Raw genomic sequence first — 16,561 nt, forward strand, 5'->3', positions numbered from 1 at the left:
GGTTAAGCATCCAACTCTTGATTTCAGCTCAGGTCATGATCTCACGGGTTCATGGGATTGAGCCCCACGTAAGGGTCTCTGCTATCAGCTTGGGATTCTCTGTCTCCCTCTGTCTCCCTGCCCCTCCCCCCTCTCAAAATAGATAAATACACTTAAAAAAAAAAAGAACATTCTAGAACGATAGGAACCACAGGGCAGGGTAACACCCAGTTATAACAGAGAAACAGAGTTTCTACCCTCAAGATACTCCTAGCAAAGGCACAGTCTCTCTGAGGGTGTCCCCAGTTTGATGGGAGGAGGCCCAACTGTCACACTCAAGAAGTTCAGATAACCCTCTTACAAGCCCTTTGATATGGTGTATTTGGTAAACAGAACATGTGCATTACAAGTTAATGGTTGGTCTCTGGCAGGAGTCGATGCCAGGTGCCGGGAGGGTGGCGTGGGCAGCAGATAACACGGGCATTCAGGGAGAGCTGACTGGGTGTAGCGGTCACGGAGAGCTTCGTGGTCTAGGGGGACGTCAGGTGCGGCTTTGCAGGATGGGGGGACTAGGAAGTGGTTTAGAGCATCATCTCGGGCCGCAGCGAGGTACGAAGGTCTGGAAGGAGCCCACAGGGCAAGGCATGCCCGGGTCAGGGCAAGGACCTCGGATGCCAGGCTCCGATGGGCCTCCGGGCCAGCTGCCTGGGTTTCACTGTCGCTGTGCCATGGGCTGGTCTACCCTGTTTGAGCCTCATTTTCCTCGCCTATAAAACGGAGCTGATAACAGCCCTTACTCTGTGATTCACGCTGCTAAAGGCACATAGTGTGTCCGAAACACATCAGCCACGTGTAGGTTAATTCTCCTGCATCCTTCGTCCCCAGTCCTGTGGCAGGAGACTTTGTGTGACCACAGAGCCCCGTCTTAGGGTTCAGCGAGCCCCAGGTTGAAGCCCTTCCTCACGGCTGAATCTGGAGGCGGGCGGGGGGTGGTTCGATGGATGAAGGGGGGCAGGGGCCGGGGGTCCTGAGCCATTTACCATCTCTGCCTCCTTTGATGACTTTGCAACTGTCTGCAACCCCTCTGTGCCTCCCAGAGTTCCAGCAGTGAGGAGGGGTGAGGGAGTGACGGGGAGAGAAGGCTGGTGGGGCAGGCTTGACTTCTCAGGCATATGGCCCTTTCACAGCGGCTTTGTGGGGCGCCAACGGGTGGCCTGCCTGCCTTTTCCTCGCCGCGGCCCCAGCTGCTGTTTCCTCTTCGCTGACCTTGAGCCCTCGAGCCGGGCCTCCCCGGGCCCAGCTTCCTGAGGGCCTGTCTCCTTCGCTGGCCCTTCATGCCTGCCAGCCCTTGTATCCGAGCCCGCTGCACCCCTCTCCTCTGCGGGCACCACCGGCATCTGGGACGGCCTCCCCTGGGGAAAGAGGGTGCGGGCGGTCTGTGGGCGTGCTGGGGTTTGTTCAGAGCACTCGCCATAGGAGAACAAGGAAGGGAACAAGGGAGGGACTGCTGTTCACGCAGTCGTTGGTTCATGGACGCATTCCTTCCTTGCCTTTGTGTTTCGTGCCACGCAAACGTGCTTGCCTCTGGAGGGTACGGAGGTAGATGAAGTTCTCGTCGTTTGCAGACACCCGTGATGACAGCCGCGATAACGACAATAACAGCTCGCGTACGTTGAGCGCTTACTGTATACCTGGCACCGTTTTAAACCCTTGTCTTGGGGCAAGTCATGTAACCTTCACGCCCGACGCCTCTGTTCCTACTTTCCTCGCTTTACAGATGAGGAAACTGGCCCAGAGGAGGGGGCGTGGCCTTCCTGAGTTGATCGTTGGGACAAAGGCACCGCGTGGTATGTTTTGAGGCTCCCACGCGGGCAGCCGCACCAGCACCCTGAGGAGCATAGGCGCACGGAGTTCTTATTCCCGGGGCTGGACGGGGAGATGGAGATTCCAAGGGGACACGTGACATGCTCAGGGTCACACCGCAGGTCAAGGCGTGAGTCTGGAGGGCCAGGCCCACCCCCACCCCATCCCCCGCCCCTGGGCCCCAGGCTCTCCGAATGAGAGGAGAGACCGGGCCTGGAGGTACAGCTGCTCAGACGGGTGCCCCTGCATCCCACCACTGTCGCATTTTAGCAATGACGAAAGTGAGGCTCCGATGTTCAACAACCCACCCAGCACCTGTAGCTTGTTGGAGGCAGATCCCGAACGCAAGCTCAGGCCCCTCCGGTCTCCCAGCTTCTGTCCCGGCTGCCCGCCAGTGTCTGCCTGTGGCTGCCTGGCCACACTCTGTAAGGTGGGACCCAGTTGGGGCACCTGGGTGGCTCAGTCGGTTGAGCGTCCGACTTTGGCCCAGGTCATGATCTCGCGGTTTGTGAGTTCGAGCCCTGCGTTGGGCTCTGTGCTAGCAGCTCGGAGCCTGGAGCCTGCTTCGGATTCTGTGTGTGTCTCTCTCTATCCCTCTCCCACTCATGCTCTCTCTCTGTGTCTCTCTCTCTCAAAAATGAATAAACATTAAAAAAAAAGATGGGACCCAGTTGTTAGGCTTCCTTTAAGGTTCTGATCTAGTGAGCTCTGTTCTCTGCTCAGCACCAAGCATTGCTTTTCCTGGCCTTACAGGAGGCTGGTGAGTAAATGACAGAAATAGCCCAACAAAGAGATACAGGAAAACTGATTATTTTCAAGATTGTCTTCAAATCCCAGGAAGAGAGTTAAAGGGGATGGTGAGCCGAGACCCTCCTAAGTGTCTTAAAATGTCCTGCCTTCTCCCCTCCCCTACTCCACAGCTGCTGTCCCCTTCCAGAACTCCCCATTTGCTGCATATGACGCCAACAGGTTAAAGAGACCGAGTTGGAAGGACCCTTGTGACGTCGTTAGTTTCAACCTCCTGCCTTAACAGGGACACCTTACTTTTGAATTCTCTGCACCCAGAGAGTTGCAGCCCTCCAGAAACCCTCCCTTCTCTCTCACATGTGACTTGTGCTTGGTTCACGGTTCCACGCAGAAAGAGTTGTGGTTGCATCATGAGAAAATGTGGCTCTGAATTCTGGCAGTTTAACTACACAGTACCGTTTCAAACAGTACTATTTCCTTTTTCCTTGATAGGCCCCCTCTTAGCAGGGATGTATAAAGAGTGCCCTCTAGTGCCTGAGAACAGTACCAGGCCGTTAGCAGAGAAGCGGTGATCAGAGAACACCCCACGGGGGCCCCACATTTTGTAATGCAAATTGTATACCTGCAGTTTCAAGTTTAAAAAAAAAAAAAAGCAGCCTGATGGGGTCGGATAGGGACGCTCCTGGAGAAAGAAACGTTTTGTCAGGGTTAGGTTGTGAAGGTAAACTCTCACTAATACAGTGAGAGGTGGGAGAGTGAAGTTGGGCCCGTTGACTCGTTGGTGAGAAATAGCGGAGGACGTGGAGTCAGACGGAAACCCCCCCACCTCTCCAGTGCCTCCCAGCCCCCCCGAGGGGGCCTCCCAGAAAGCAGGACTGAAGCGTGGATGGTTTTGCTGAGCCCCAGCAATGAGCGCACAGAGACGGCTGTGTCAGAGCCAGATGGCGGAGAGCGAGCTCGGAAGGCTTTCCAAGCTGATCAGAAAGGCCGAGGAGCAGTGACAGCTAGCATTGGCTGAGCACTGCTGTCCCTGACACGGTTTCCTGTGCCTTCGTGTGCTCATTTATTTACTCGTTCGTTCGTTCGTGCAACAGATACTTGGGTGGCCACTTTGTGCCAAGCACTGGGTATTTATCAGTGAACAAGAAAGATGAAACCACCCAGCCACATGGAGCTCTAATTACGGCCAGGACAATGTGGGGAGGGCCATAAAATAGAAGAGTTAGCCTATCTAATTGTGATAGGTGTGGTGGAAAAATACAAAGCAAGGAAGGGGGGAGGGCGTCCCTAACATCGTCCGTGTTTTACATGTGCGGAATCCACAGAATCCGGGCAAACTGCATCAGGAACCTGTGCTCTTAAATAGCCCGCTCTACATTGGCCTGGACACCTGCTCACTGCAGGGGGGGGGGGCGTGGGGAGGGTGCTGGAAGCAGAGGGCACAGCCTCGGCAAAGGCCTGTGGTTGCTGGAGTCCAGGGAATGAGGAAGAGGGCATACAGGGGCGGGGCAGGGTGGGTTCGGAGCTGGTGCTGGGCTGGTTGCATGGGAGGCGTTGCCGACAGAGGAAGAGGGTGTGGAGGAAGAGGGCCAGGCCTTCGATCCGGACACCTGGGTGGCAGTGCTGGATGGGCACCTGAGACAAGTTGGGGCACTCGTGGTGGACAGGAGGGGCTCACTTCCGGGGAGCTTTCACGCGGGGTCCGAGCGAGCCCTGCCCCTCGGCCCAGCCGGGTTGCCCGGCCCTTGTGTGCGGCCAGGCTCCCGCAGACGTTCCCAGCCTCACGCACCGCACGGCACGCCGGTTACAGCTGAGCAGTTCTGCGGAGGGGCCGGGAGGGCTCCCACCATGGCCCCGGCTCGCCGGGCCCCCAGCTGAGCTGTAAATGACTTTTCCATTTTCCGAGACCTGCGCCCAGGCCTGTTTGGTATTCAGGGACGCCGGGCCCACACTCACCAGCTCTCGGCTCTGCCCGAATTACTTGATTAAAACGCATATCAACTATTATGTGATTCGTTTCTCTGCCGCAGCTCGAGCCGGGCCTATGTTAAAACTGTAATAAAGGCTGAGTTTGGAGGCAGCGGGGGGGGGGGGGGGGGGCGAAGGAGCAGGGGTGGGAGGGCGTCTCTGGGTCGGGGGAGGGGGCCGGGGGGAGCTGAGAGAAGGACCCCCGACCTCAAGGCCACTGCTGGCTTCCTCGAATCTAGATGACAGGGACCTGCAGACGGTCAGCTCCCCTCCTGCCTCCTGAGAAAGTCGGTAGGTGTAGCAATCGTGACCATCTCATTTCCCGTCTTTTCCTCTGGCAGAAGGGGACAGCAGGGAATGTTTGGGGGTGAGGGTAGAGAGCAAGCCGCGTTGGCTTTCGCGCTCAGAAATGGAATTCTCCATCGCCTGGGAGTTCTCTGTTGCAAAGCTGGCTCTCGCTAGGCTGTGAGTCCCGAGTCCTGGGTTTTCTTCGCAGCCTCCCTGCCCCTGGGCTCCACTGACCATCTGAAAATGGGGCTGATACTGCCTGCTGGGCCCTCCATGGTTTTTGGGAGAGTCTGGAGTGGGGACAGTGACAGAGCTTGGAAACCGTAGGGTGTGGCACACACGCGTAGGGTGGTGACCGCTGCCGTGTGTTGGGGGCCAAAGGAACTTTGTAATTGTACTGCCAGGCCCTGTTCGTCTAAGACGCCCTTATTGAGCACCTGCTGTGTCCCAGGCGTAGGCTCTGCTCCATGCAGGGATTTCCCAGTCCAGTCGGACCGAGAGACCCATAGACAGGCAGGTTGGGTGTCCCCCGATGAGCTTTGAGAGCCTGAGAATGGACGTGCAGCCCGGCCTGGACATGCTCAGAGAGCGGGGGGAGGCTACCCATGAATTGCGTTGTGCTGGGTAAGCAGGAGCGAGCCCAGTGGAAGGGGGTGTGGTGTTCCAGGTAGAGGAAGCTCACGGTCAAAGTCAAAGGCATGGAGGTCTGAGACGGCCCCGGCTTGGCCATTTAAGGGTGCCAAGAGCTGGCCAGGGAACCTCGTGGAGTGACAGGGTGGGCCTGAGCACGTGGGCAGGGCTGACAGTGGGGGGCTTGGGGAGGGCGCCTCACTGGCCTTGCTGAGGCTTCCGGAGTCATCCGCCACGGGAGCTGGCAAGCTTGGAAGGAGAGGCAGAGGCTGAAGGAGAAGCCGTGAAAGATGCTCCCCGGTGACTCTCTACCCCCGGTGACTCTCTACCCACGTCCATCCACCTCGCCTAGGCTGGCCTCTGTCCTGAGCGGACCTCAGTCCTGCCCACCCTTAAGCTTTGACAGACCAGGTGGCTCCTGTCACCCTTCCTGTCCCTCATTCATTCTGTTCTCAGGGGGCTCTGAGGCTGTCGCTGTCTTGTGTTCTGTGCCTGTCCTGGCCCCAGTTCCTACGGAAGCAGGGTTTCCTTCAGTAGACTGGGAAATTCCCAGAATAGGGATGGTACCTCCTCCATCAGATTGGGAGCTTCCTAAGACAGAGGCTGTTTTTCCCCCAGAAGATTGGGAGGTGGGGCTGTTTCTTCCCTGCTCGGGATTGGACTCCCCACGTCCCTGAGCAGAAACCAGGAACCCAGAGAGAAGGCCCGTCGCCATATCCCTCTGTCTTGGGGCTATCCCCACACCTGTACCGGCTCTGTCCCACCCCCTTCGGGAATTTTCCATCTCACAGCTGTGTGGGGGGAGGGCAGGAGCTGCTGCTGGCCAGGAGGCTGCCCCCCCACCCCACCCCAAATCCAGCCTGTGTCTAATGAACGTGCTTCACGTCCACTCTGCCCACGTGGCCCCTTTCCCCGTGCCCCTCTGGGTTATGCAGTGCATTTCGGGATTGAATCCCTGGGACTGGGTGTATTTGGCTCTGAGCCCCAGCTGTGCTGGGGAAGGTGCCCCAGGATGCCTACTGTGCCCCCACAGCCTCCTCTCAGTGACGGGAAGCTGGGCAGCCGGGAAAGGAGAGAGGAGGGGGTTAGATCTGACCCCAGGTCTCTGCCTTTAGGGATGAGTAATGACGGGAGGGCTTCCCTGCCACTGGTTCCCTTGTCCTGTGGCGTCACGATCAAAGGCAACCTGGCAGTGACCAATCAAAAGCACAGACGACTGCCCAATGGCCAAGAGAGCAGGTTGGAGGGGAGGGGACCTGGGGCAGAGGAGCGTTGCTCAAGACCGGATGACGTCCCAGCTGTGGATGGAGCCCCATGACAACGTTGCCCGTCATGCACTTTGCCGAGCCAGGCTTTTGTACGTGCTCTTCCTGCGGCCTGGGATACCTGTCCCCTCGCCTAACATCTAAGAGGCCATATGCGGTGTTTGGGGGAAGAAGGAGGGTGTCCCTTGTGGGCAAGGCCTACCCTTATTCGGATAACAGACATTTAAAGCAGTTGAGCAAGGACAGCGTGGGGGCAGGCAACAGGAGAGCAGGGGGCCGGTGTGCCCCTTTCCTGAGAGACTCTGGGCAGGTCACGCTGCTTCTCGGTGACTCAGTTTCCCCCATCTGCAGTGGGCTCACATGATCTCTGAGGCTCTTCCTGCTTGACTCCGGCTGAACACCGTGAGCACAGTGTCCCCAGCCCGGGCGCAGCACTATCGCTCCGGTGACCGAGTGGATGACGAAACGTGAAGTGCTTCCAGAAATTCCCAAAATGGGATGCTAGGCGAGGGGGAGGGAGAACTGAAGGCAAAAGAAGAAAGAGAAAGCAGGAGTGGGAGGAAGGTCACCACTGACCGCCTACTTCCTCTTTCCCTCTCCCTTCCTTGGTCTCCTCTTCTCCTGGCCCTCCTCTGTGCTCCCCATAGTCCCCCAGGGTCCACGGAGGGTGCAGCTCCAGAGCCCCGGCCAGGCCACTCCTTGCTGGCATTCCCTCTGCTGGACCAAGATGGGTAAGAGGCACAGGACTGATGGAGTCGGGAAACCAGTTCAGTCCCCGGGGTGTCTTCAGCTCTGAGGCCAAGGAGCTTGACCAAGCCCTTCCTGCAACCTCTCTAGCCTGGACCTGGGGTAGGCAGATTGCTGGCCTGATAGCCCCGTCCAGGGATGAGACGTAAGCTGGCCGCAGACTCCTGGGCTCTCTCTGCATAGGAAGCAAAGGCTTTTCTCCATCCCCAGGCTCCTGGGTGGAAATCAGTGGGGACTCTCAGGTAGGGGCCATGGTCACAACCAAGGTCATCAGGTAAGGTCTCTTCCAGCCTGGAGGGTTACTCAGAGATCCTGAAGCAACCCAGGAAGGGCCTGGGTACAGAAGTCACCTAGTCCAAACGCTTCATGTTATAAATGGGGGAAACTGAGGCCCAAGGAGGGAAGGTAGCCTTCTTAGGGTCACGGTTCTGGGCGTTTAGGGGCAGAACCAGGTATGGAATCTAAGCTGCCTGACTGCCAGCCCTAAGCACGTGCATTTGCTCTGTCTCCCTCCCTCCCTTTCTCCTGGCCCTCCTCCTTTCGTTTTTGCAGTATTTTCCTTGAAAACAATAGCATTGCTGCTTAAATGGTCATTATTTTATTTTATTTTGTTTGTTTGTTTATTTATTTATTTATTTATTTATTTATATTTTATGTATTTTTGAGAGAGACAGAGACAGCATGCGAATGGGTTAGGGGCAGAGAGAGGGAGCCACAGAATCCGAAGCAGGCCCCAGGCTCCGAGCCGTCCGCCCAGAGCCCGACGAGGGGCTCGAACTCACGAGCTGTGAGATCATGACCTGAGCCGAAGTCGGACGCTCCACCGACGGAGCCACCCGGGCGCCCCTAAATGGTCATCAGTTTAAAAATACTAACTATAAACAAGTGTAAAGAAAACAGACAAACAAACAAAAGCTCCGTCACCCTGAAGGTTAACGTTTGCTAATCTTTTGAGCACGGTGTTCTGGAATGTGTCACGCGTGCTTTTTCCGAAAGCGGGATCCGTCTTTGCGCGCCGGTTGGTGCCTCGCCTTTTTCTTAGAGTCAGGTGTATGGAGGTATCACTAACGCGCAGCCAACTTCTCCCATTTTGGAGAATATCGTTCTAGGAATTTCAGCAAAGGTATTTCGTCACGAAACTACCCTGAGTCTTCGGTCATAGACATCCTTCTCTGTCAGGGGAACTAACCTAAATACCCAACGATAGGGGATTAAAAAAAAAAAAATTTCATTGTGCCAGGAAGTATTTAACGAATCCCCTCGGGTTGGGCATGGAGGTTGCTTCCCCCCCTTCACCGTGATGAGCAGAGCTGCGGGGAACATACTTGCCCTTGTACTCAGGAGGGGTCTGGCTGTCCGCGCGGCAAGGGTCGGAAGGCGGGCGCGGGGCGCTACTCCGTCTCACCAGGCCCTCACCCTCTCCCTCCCTCTCGCCTGCCTGCAGGGAACCGGCTGGACGAGGGCTCGGATGTGGAGTCGGAACCCGACCTCCCTCTGAAGCGCAAGCAGCGTCGAAGTCGGACCACGTTCACGGCCGAGCAGCTGGAAGAGCTGGAGAAGGCCTTCGAGAGGACCCACTACCCGGACATCTACACCCGCGAGGAGCTGGCGCAGAGGACCAAGCTGACGGAGGCGCGTGTCCAGGTGAGGCGGCGCCTCGGGTGTCGGCGGGCGTATCGAAGAGGCGGGAACGGAGAGGGTTGGAGGTGTGGCCGGGGTCCCAGGGTTTAGGGGGCCCCCAGGGGGTTCTGCAGCAGGTGGTCCGGGGACCTTGTAGACAAGGAATGCCCCCAGCACTTGATGCAGACTAAGCGGGCAGCACGCGTCGGTTGACCGGCTGGGCCAGCGGTGGGCAGCCCTGGGCAGCCAGGAGCTGCAGTGAGGTCCTGCTGGAGAGCAGTCATCCCTTCCGAGATGAGCCAGAGGACAGGGCTCAGGAAGCACAAGAGTCTCCTAATCTCCGATGAGGGGAGGAAGTGATTAGGAGGAAATTTTCTGAAGGGCCCGGCTTTTTAGGACAGGTAATGAGTTTCCCGTCACAGGAAGCATGTGAGCACACCGGGCAGGCTTGTTCCTGGTGGGTTGGAAGCATCAGAGGAAGGATGGGCAGACCTCGGACGCCCCCATCCACACCCTCAAGGGGGTGGGTGGGTCCTCATCGGCGGGGCTGGGGGAAGGGCGGGCGGCGAAAGCAGCACCTGCCTGGGCTCGCAGGCCCCCACCTGCCACCTGGCCCCAGCGGGGGAGGGAATGGCCTCCTCTCCCCAGGTCGGGGAGGAAGTGAGAGAGGGTCATGACGGCTAGCTCCTGGGGGAATGCGTTCCCGGCCTGCCTTCCCCATAAACGGGGGAGGCGGGTCTGCGGGAGGGGCCACCCCAGACTGCTCCCTGGACACTTCCAGCGGGGAACCCGGCTTTGCTAGGCGCCCACCTTGCCCCAGCCCTCCTCACGCATGACCCGGCGGAACGTCAGGCCACCTTGTCAGGCAGGTCACCTCCAGGCAGGCCGCAGGTGCAGAAGCAGCAGGCCTAGAGAAGCGACAGAGCTCGGCTGGGGCTGAGCTGGACCGGAACTCGGGCCTGGCAGGTACCAAAGCCAAGGTCTTTCCATGCGGAAGGAAGAAGCTGCCTCAGAGCCGGGGACCTGAAAGCCGTGGGGCAAGATCTAGAAGCAACTGGCACTTAAACGCTCCGGGAACCGGTGTACCTAGCTCCGCCCTCCCCACCCCCACTGCTGGAGCGGGGGGGTCCTTGGCTGCCTTTGAGGGAGACCCCGAGGGGAAGGGGGCAGGCGGCAGCAGCCAGCTTGTCTCATTCTCTCCCCTCCTCTCCAGGGTGATATCTGAGCCTGGCCTGGGCTCCGGGCCTCCCTCCCCCTGCTCTGATCGTCCTGCAGCTGTTCTCCTGGGCACATTCCTGGGTGCTTTCTCATTCCCACGTCTGGCGGCCGCGGCTGCTTCCCATCACCTTGAAGCCTGACCGCTCCTTGTAAAATTTCCTGGCTGTCAGGGCAGTGCTTTTATTGGCCCAGGGGACCCAGAAACAGGTGTCACTCAAGGTCCAAGGAGGGAGGGGGGCTGGGAACAGGGGGAGCAGCCAGAGGCCGGGCAGACCCACAGTGTGGGGGCCCAGGCAGCCTCCTGCACATGCTGACTCCCGTAACATCCTGTGGGCTTCTCCAGGGCAGTGAGTGTGCCCAACCTTGGCCTGAGAACTTAGCGTGATCCCAGCAGAGGAGGGATCGATTATACGTTGGGTTTTTAACAAATGACCAAAGCTGACCAAAGACATCGAGACCAGGATGATAGAACATTTGGCCCGGAGAAGCGATCTGGAGGACGGGGCTGCTCTAAGAGGCCCCGGAGGGTGGGACCAGGGCCAGTCGGGGAACGTCCCCAGGCCTACATAAAGGTCTGCAGGGACTGGGAACCGCAGGCCTAGGTTTCCCTTGGTCTCTGTATCACCTTCAATAGATCTGTTTCCTTTCTTGAGACTTAGTTTCTCATCTATAAATAAAGGAATGGAACGAAATGGTCACTGCGGCTCCTTAAAGTTCTAGGATCCTCACTTGTTTTTTTTTTTTTCATTTTCTTTTGATGTTTTGTTAATTTTTGAGAGAGAGCAAGGGAGTCAGGGTGCAAACGGGAGGAGCAGAGACAGAGGGAGACACAGATTCCGAAGCAGGCTCCAGGCTCCGAGCTGTCAGCACACGGGGCTTGAACTCACGAACCGTGAGGTCGTGACTTGAGCCGAAGTCGGACCCTTGACCGACTGAGCCACCCAGGCGCCCCTAGGAATTTTGTTTATTGACAATCAGAGCTGCCTTGTGAGGTGATGAGATCCCCATTCCTGGAAGTGTGTAAGGCAAAATACAGTGTGCCATCAACCAGAAACCCTAGTTTCTGCTAGGGTTCCTGCTGTGGACGGTGGGGCAGAGACCTCCAAGCCTCCCGAGCACCGCTGAGACCCTATGGATCTGAGGTCTCGGGTGTCGGATTCTAAAAGTCTGTGATTCTGGGATTCCGCAGTCCTGAGACGTCTCGTGTCAGTGGCCCGGGGAGATGGTGAAGGGGTCCTGAGTGGGCTCAGAGCCAGACGCTGAGGTGTGAATCCCAGCCCCAGCACTTACATCTGCAGCCTCAGTTTTCTTATCTGCAAAGTGGAGGTGATAGGAAGAGTCTACCTTGTTCTAAGGACGAGTGCTTACCTGTAAAAAACCACATATTCCGCATTAGGAGGTGCCTGGCACACAGGAGCTCCAGAAGTAGGGTACATTCTTAGTAAAACTCCACCTGCTCTTTCCAATCCTGGCCACCCTGGAAACCCCCAGTTCGTTCAGCTGGCACTCATTTATTGAGCACCTACTCTGTGCCGACGCTGTTGCGGGCCCCGGGGAGTCAGCAGACAGAAACCGCTGTCACGGAGCTGACGCTTGCATGAACAAGGACACAGGTAAACGTGTCAGGCGGGGTTCCAGTAACTCAAATGCGTTGCCTCCCTCTGGCTCTGCTCCAGCCCTGCTTCTGAAGCCTGCAGGGTGATACTTGGCATCCCTAGTGTCTCAGCCGGCGGAAAGCCACCAGGAAGGGTGGGAAAGGGGGCATCAGGCAGGAGGACGCGTGCCTGGGGACCAGTAACCTTTCTCTGGAGGAGCCTTCGCTCCTGAATAGCGAGGGGCCAAGCCCGACCTTGTATCCGTCTTCCTCGGAGGTGGACAGATCCGCTGTGTCCCAAGTACCAAGATCTCTGAGCCTGAGTGTTTCCCCCAGAAGCAGAAGCCTCCCTGAGAGGAATCCCATTTCAGAAGCACTGGAGGGAGTCATCACTAATTAACGACTTGGACTTGACCTTTCCCTCACAGTCGATCACGCTTACGGGACACTTCTCATTTGCGGGGCACGATGCTCAGTGTTCCACGTACACGGTCACTGTCATCCTCCCCGTGACGTTAGGAGGCAGGTATGATCAGTCTCTCCATTTCCAGCTGAGAAAACCTGAGGGAAGAAATTTCCTAAAGACAGTTAATCAGCAGTGCCGGGACTTGAACCCAAGGCTGCCCGTCATGTTCTTTAATTCTGTGCTCCGTGGAGAGAAGGACCAGATGGAATGTTCAGCCCCGTAAACAGCTGCTTCCTATGGCATCGTGTTCCCAGTGCTGGGTGTTGTGGGAGGGATCAAAAGTGGATAATAAAACTCAGCGTCTGCTTTCAAAGAACTCAGCCCTGATCAGGGGTTCTGGTGCAGGGGTGCGTCTGTGTGTGGGAGGAAGGGCGGAGGGGGTGATGGGGCTTACCCCTGTCCCTCCTGGAGCCTCCAGCCCCCCCTCTGTGAATGGGCAGCTTACACTGGATGCCAGCTAAGAGCTCGGCCACCAGAATGATAGTTGTATATGTTGTTCTAAGCGCTTGGCCTGTGTTAAGTCACTTGAGGTCCCGGGAGGCAGTGGTTCTCTGCCTTGTCTGTTGTGTGCCCGGGGCACAGGGCAGCTTGAGGGCTAGGACGGTCCCGTCCATCTCTCTATCCTTCACATCTCGCTTGGCATAGAGCACAGTCCCAGTAGAGGTTCGTGATGAGAAGGAGGGAAGTAAGGAAGGAGGGAAAGAGAAGGAAAGGATAGGAAAGGACGGAAGGGGAAGAACTTTTCCAACTCTCTTTGGTATTCTTTATCCGAGGGAAGGATGACCCACGGGCAGCTGCGGTGTGCCAATCGGGAATGGCGTGTCCCACGCCTGCGTCATTCTCCATCTGACTTCAAGGTTTTTGCTACATATGTGTATCATCCAAATCACTATTTGTTTTTATTTTATTTATTTTATTTTTTTTTTCATCTTTATTTATTTTTGAGAGAGAGACAGAATGTGAGCAGGGGAGGAGCTGAGGGGAGGGAGACACAGAATCAGAAGCAGGCTCCAGGCCCTGAGCTGTCAGCACAGAGCCCGACATGGGGCTCGAACCCACGAACCGCGAGATCATGACCTGAGCGGAAGTGGGACGCTTAACTGACTGAGCCACCCAGGCACCCCACTATTTGCTTTTAAAATAAAATCAATGTATGTTATTTTTTCAAATGATTATTTATTTTTGAGAGAGAGGGACAGACAGTGTGAGCGGAAGAGAGACAGAGAGAGACACAGAATCCAAAGCAGGCTCCAGGCTCTGAGCCATCAGCACAGAGCCCGACGCGGGGCTCGAACCCACGAACCGCGAGATCATGACCTGAGCGGAAGTCAGACGCTTAACTGACTGAGCCACCCCGGCGCCCCCAAATCAATATATTTGAAAATAAAAGTGTCTCTCACTGTCACATAAGGCAGGCAGCTGGAAACACACATCAGGGAAGACTAAACAACATTGATGGGGGACTTGCTGGAAAACATCAGCTGCGGATGCGCTTTTCTGTGTGTTCAAGAGGAAGCTCAGCACGGGTGTCAGTGAGGCACCGAGGATAAGTTAGCACCAAGCCCGGACCTTGTCTTCCACACGCCCAGAAGGCCCGGAGGAGGAGTGGAGAGGCTCAGGGTTACTGAATGTCTGTGTCACTGCCATCTGGGATGTCCCTCCCTTGTAGAAGGAGGAAACTTTGAATGGGAACAAAAATGTGCCCCACACCCTCTCCCAGAAGCGGGGAGCGAGGAAACACTGCCCATTCCCCACCAGTTCAGAAGCCCCTCGGTCAGGACGCCCCTGGGGAAGCCCTCCGTGCCCTGGGGAGTGGGGAGAAGCGGGGGCCGCAATTTCATTCCAGAGCCAGTTGCCTCTCCTGACCGGACTGCCTCGACTCCTTGCTCTGTGCACCCTAAACGAGTCAGAGCCGGCTGCGCTGTTCCTCCAGCTCAGAAAGCTAAGTGCGGCTTCTCTCCTCCAGAAGGATCTGGAAGACAAAAGACACCAGGGACACAGAAGCACCCCTCCACTCAGCGGAGGCTGGACGGGTGGGGGGAGGGTCTTAAGTGATCCTGTGCTGCTGAAGGTTGGAGGGGACCCCACCAGGAGGGGCTCCCATCTGAGCTTTGTCGCATCGGCCCTGGCAAAGATACACCAGAGCAAGCTCTGTATTTCCTTGTTCTCTCGTTCATCCGTTCCTTCCTTCCTTCCTTCCTTCCTTCCTTCATTCATTCAACAAGTATTCCGTGTAGATGCAGGAGTTGGCTGTAGGAAGAGTGTCTGGCTTAGAGGGAACGGCATATGCAAAGCCCATATGCTTTCCCATAAGCCTTTTCCTCCTTTTCTGGACCAGAGCTCGTTGCAAAATCCAGACAAGTGACTTCTAGAAAGTCAGACTGATTGAAGTTTGAACCTCAGATTCATTTCAGCTATAGCTGTGTGGCCTCGGGCAAGTTCTTTGACCTCTGTGAGCCTCAGTTTCCCCTTCTGTGAAATGGGAATAGGAGTACACGTCTCCTGGGTCTACTGGGCCGACGTGAAAGGGTGGGAGGGAGCGTGTGTTAAGACAAGGATGGTCGCCCCCCGAGCAGCTGCGGTGGAGAGAACGTTGCACGGAGTCGCCCAGACGTGGCTGTGTCTCCGACCCGCCCCATTACGTGGACAGGTCACTCACTACCTCTGCCCCTCAGTTTGCTCATCTGTAAAATGGGGAGAACAATAATAATCCCATAATAATCCCTTCGCTGGGTGGTGGTGAGGCCACGATGGGCTCACACCCACGCAAGTGCGCTGCACCCCGTCCCCGGCCGTGGGAAGGCGGGGATTGGACGCGGGCTGGACACAGGGTGACGGCTCGGGGACCAGTGGTAGCCGTGCCTCAGCTCTCCGCCAGGAGCCAAGCTGAGGGATCCCCGCTCTCTGCTCTCCACCTGCCCAGGTCTGGTTCAGTAATCGCCGCGCCCGTTGGCGGAAGCAGGCAGGAGCCAACCAGCTGGCAGCGTTCAACCACCTTCTGCCAGGGGGCTTCCCGCCCACCGGCATGCCCACGCTGCCCCCCTACCAGCTGCCGGACTCCACCTACCCCACCACCACCATCTCCCAAGGTGAGCGCACGAGATTGTCCTGGCACGCAGCCGCGCCCTGCCCCCCATTCCTCCCTTCCTTAACTTAGAAGGAACGATAAGGGCTATTTATTTCTTTAACGTTTATTTATCGTTGAGAACAAGCACAAGCAGGGGAGGGACAAGGAGGGAGGGGGACGCAGGATCTGAAGCGGGCTCCCCGAGCTGTCAGCACAGAGCCCGACGTGGGGCTCGAACTCACGGACCGTGAGATGGTGACCTGAGCCGAAATCGGATGCTCAGCTGACCGAGCCACCCAGCCGCCCCCAAGGGCCATTTTCTTTTTAATGGCCATTTGTCTGTTTGCACGTGGACAGACGATTACCACGGGAACAGTGAGTTCCTGCCTTTGAACTTCTTGGTTTTGCCAACAGGCCACAGAGCATCCAGGTGAGGGTTAACAGGTAGCCTTCCCGCACACGTTTAGAACGGAGCTTCTCAAACTGTGAAGTCACATGCATCCGCTGCGGTCTTACTAAAACGCAGAAGTGACAGACAAGGCTACTATCCCTCCCTGGACCCCTCCCTCCGTCCTGTCCTCCCCCTCCTCTCTCTCCCCACCCTCCCACCCGCCCCGGGGGCGCACGTTGGGAGCCCCACTACCTGACATCTGACTCATGACGCCCCTGGGGCTCCCTCTTAAAGGGCTGGCAGGCTGGAGTTCTGGAAACTGAGGAGAGAGGCAGGGGATCCTCCCTATGATTCTTTTTCTCCCCTCCCTGTAATTCTTGATGAGAAATTGACGATGATGGTCTCATCCCCCGGAAGGCTGCATGGAGGGGCCCTGACAGAGCAGAACAGCAGCCCAGCAGCCAGGAAGAGAAATGGCAGCTCGGACCCTGGCCCCATCACTCAGTGGCCTTTTCGCCTTGCACGAGTGCCCGGCCCCTCCGAGCCTCGGTTTCCTCATCTGTAAAATGGGAATCCTGTGCCCGCTTCACACCCTTAGACAGTATTTGCAGAAGCACCTGGCCGGTGGTCGGTGCCCCCAAAATGCTGTCGGGACAGGCCTGGGTAGATTAAGAGAGTCCCCAGTGAGGTCTGACTTTCAGTCCAGAAGACTTTGATT

At 57.0% G+C, this 16,561-nt stretch overlaps 1 protein-coding gene across 3 annotated transcripts in view; it reads left to right on the plus strand.

Annotated features, from left to right (window-relative positions):
* PAX7 (paired box 7) overlaps positions 1–16,561 on the plus strand; it is a 99,705-nt gene that overhangs the window by 42,512 nt on the left and 40,632 nt on the right. For all 3 annotated transcript variants that reach the window (XM_045475845.1, XM_045475847.1, XM_045475846.1), the window contains exons 5-6: positions 8,932–9,131; positions 15,309–15,474. In XM_045475845.1, the coding sequence (XP_045331801.1) occupies positions 8,932–9,131; positions 15,309–15,474 (366 nt within the window). The remainder of the gene's footprint in view (positions 1–8,931; positions 9,132–15,308; positions 15,475–16,561) is intronic.

This window comes from Leopardus geoffroyi, chromosome C1 (assembly GCF_018350155.1).
Source record: "Leopardus geoffroyi isolate Oge1 chromosome C1, O.geoffroyi_Oge1_pat1.0, whole genome shotgun sequence".
NCBI classification, from domain to species: domain Eukaryota; kingdom Metazoa; phylum Chordata; class Mammalia; order Carnivora; family Felidae; genus Leopardus; species Leopardus geoffroyi.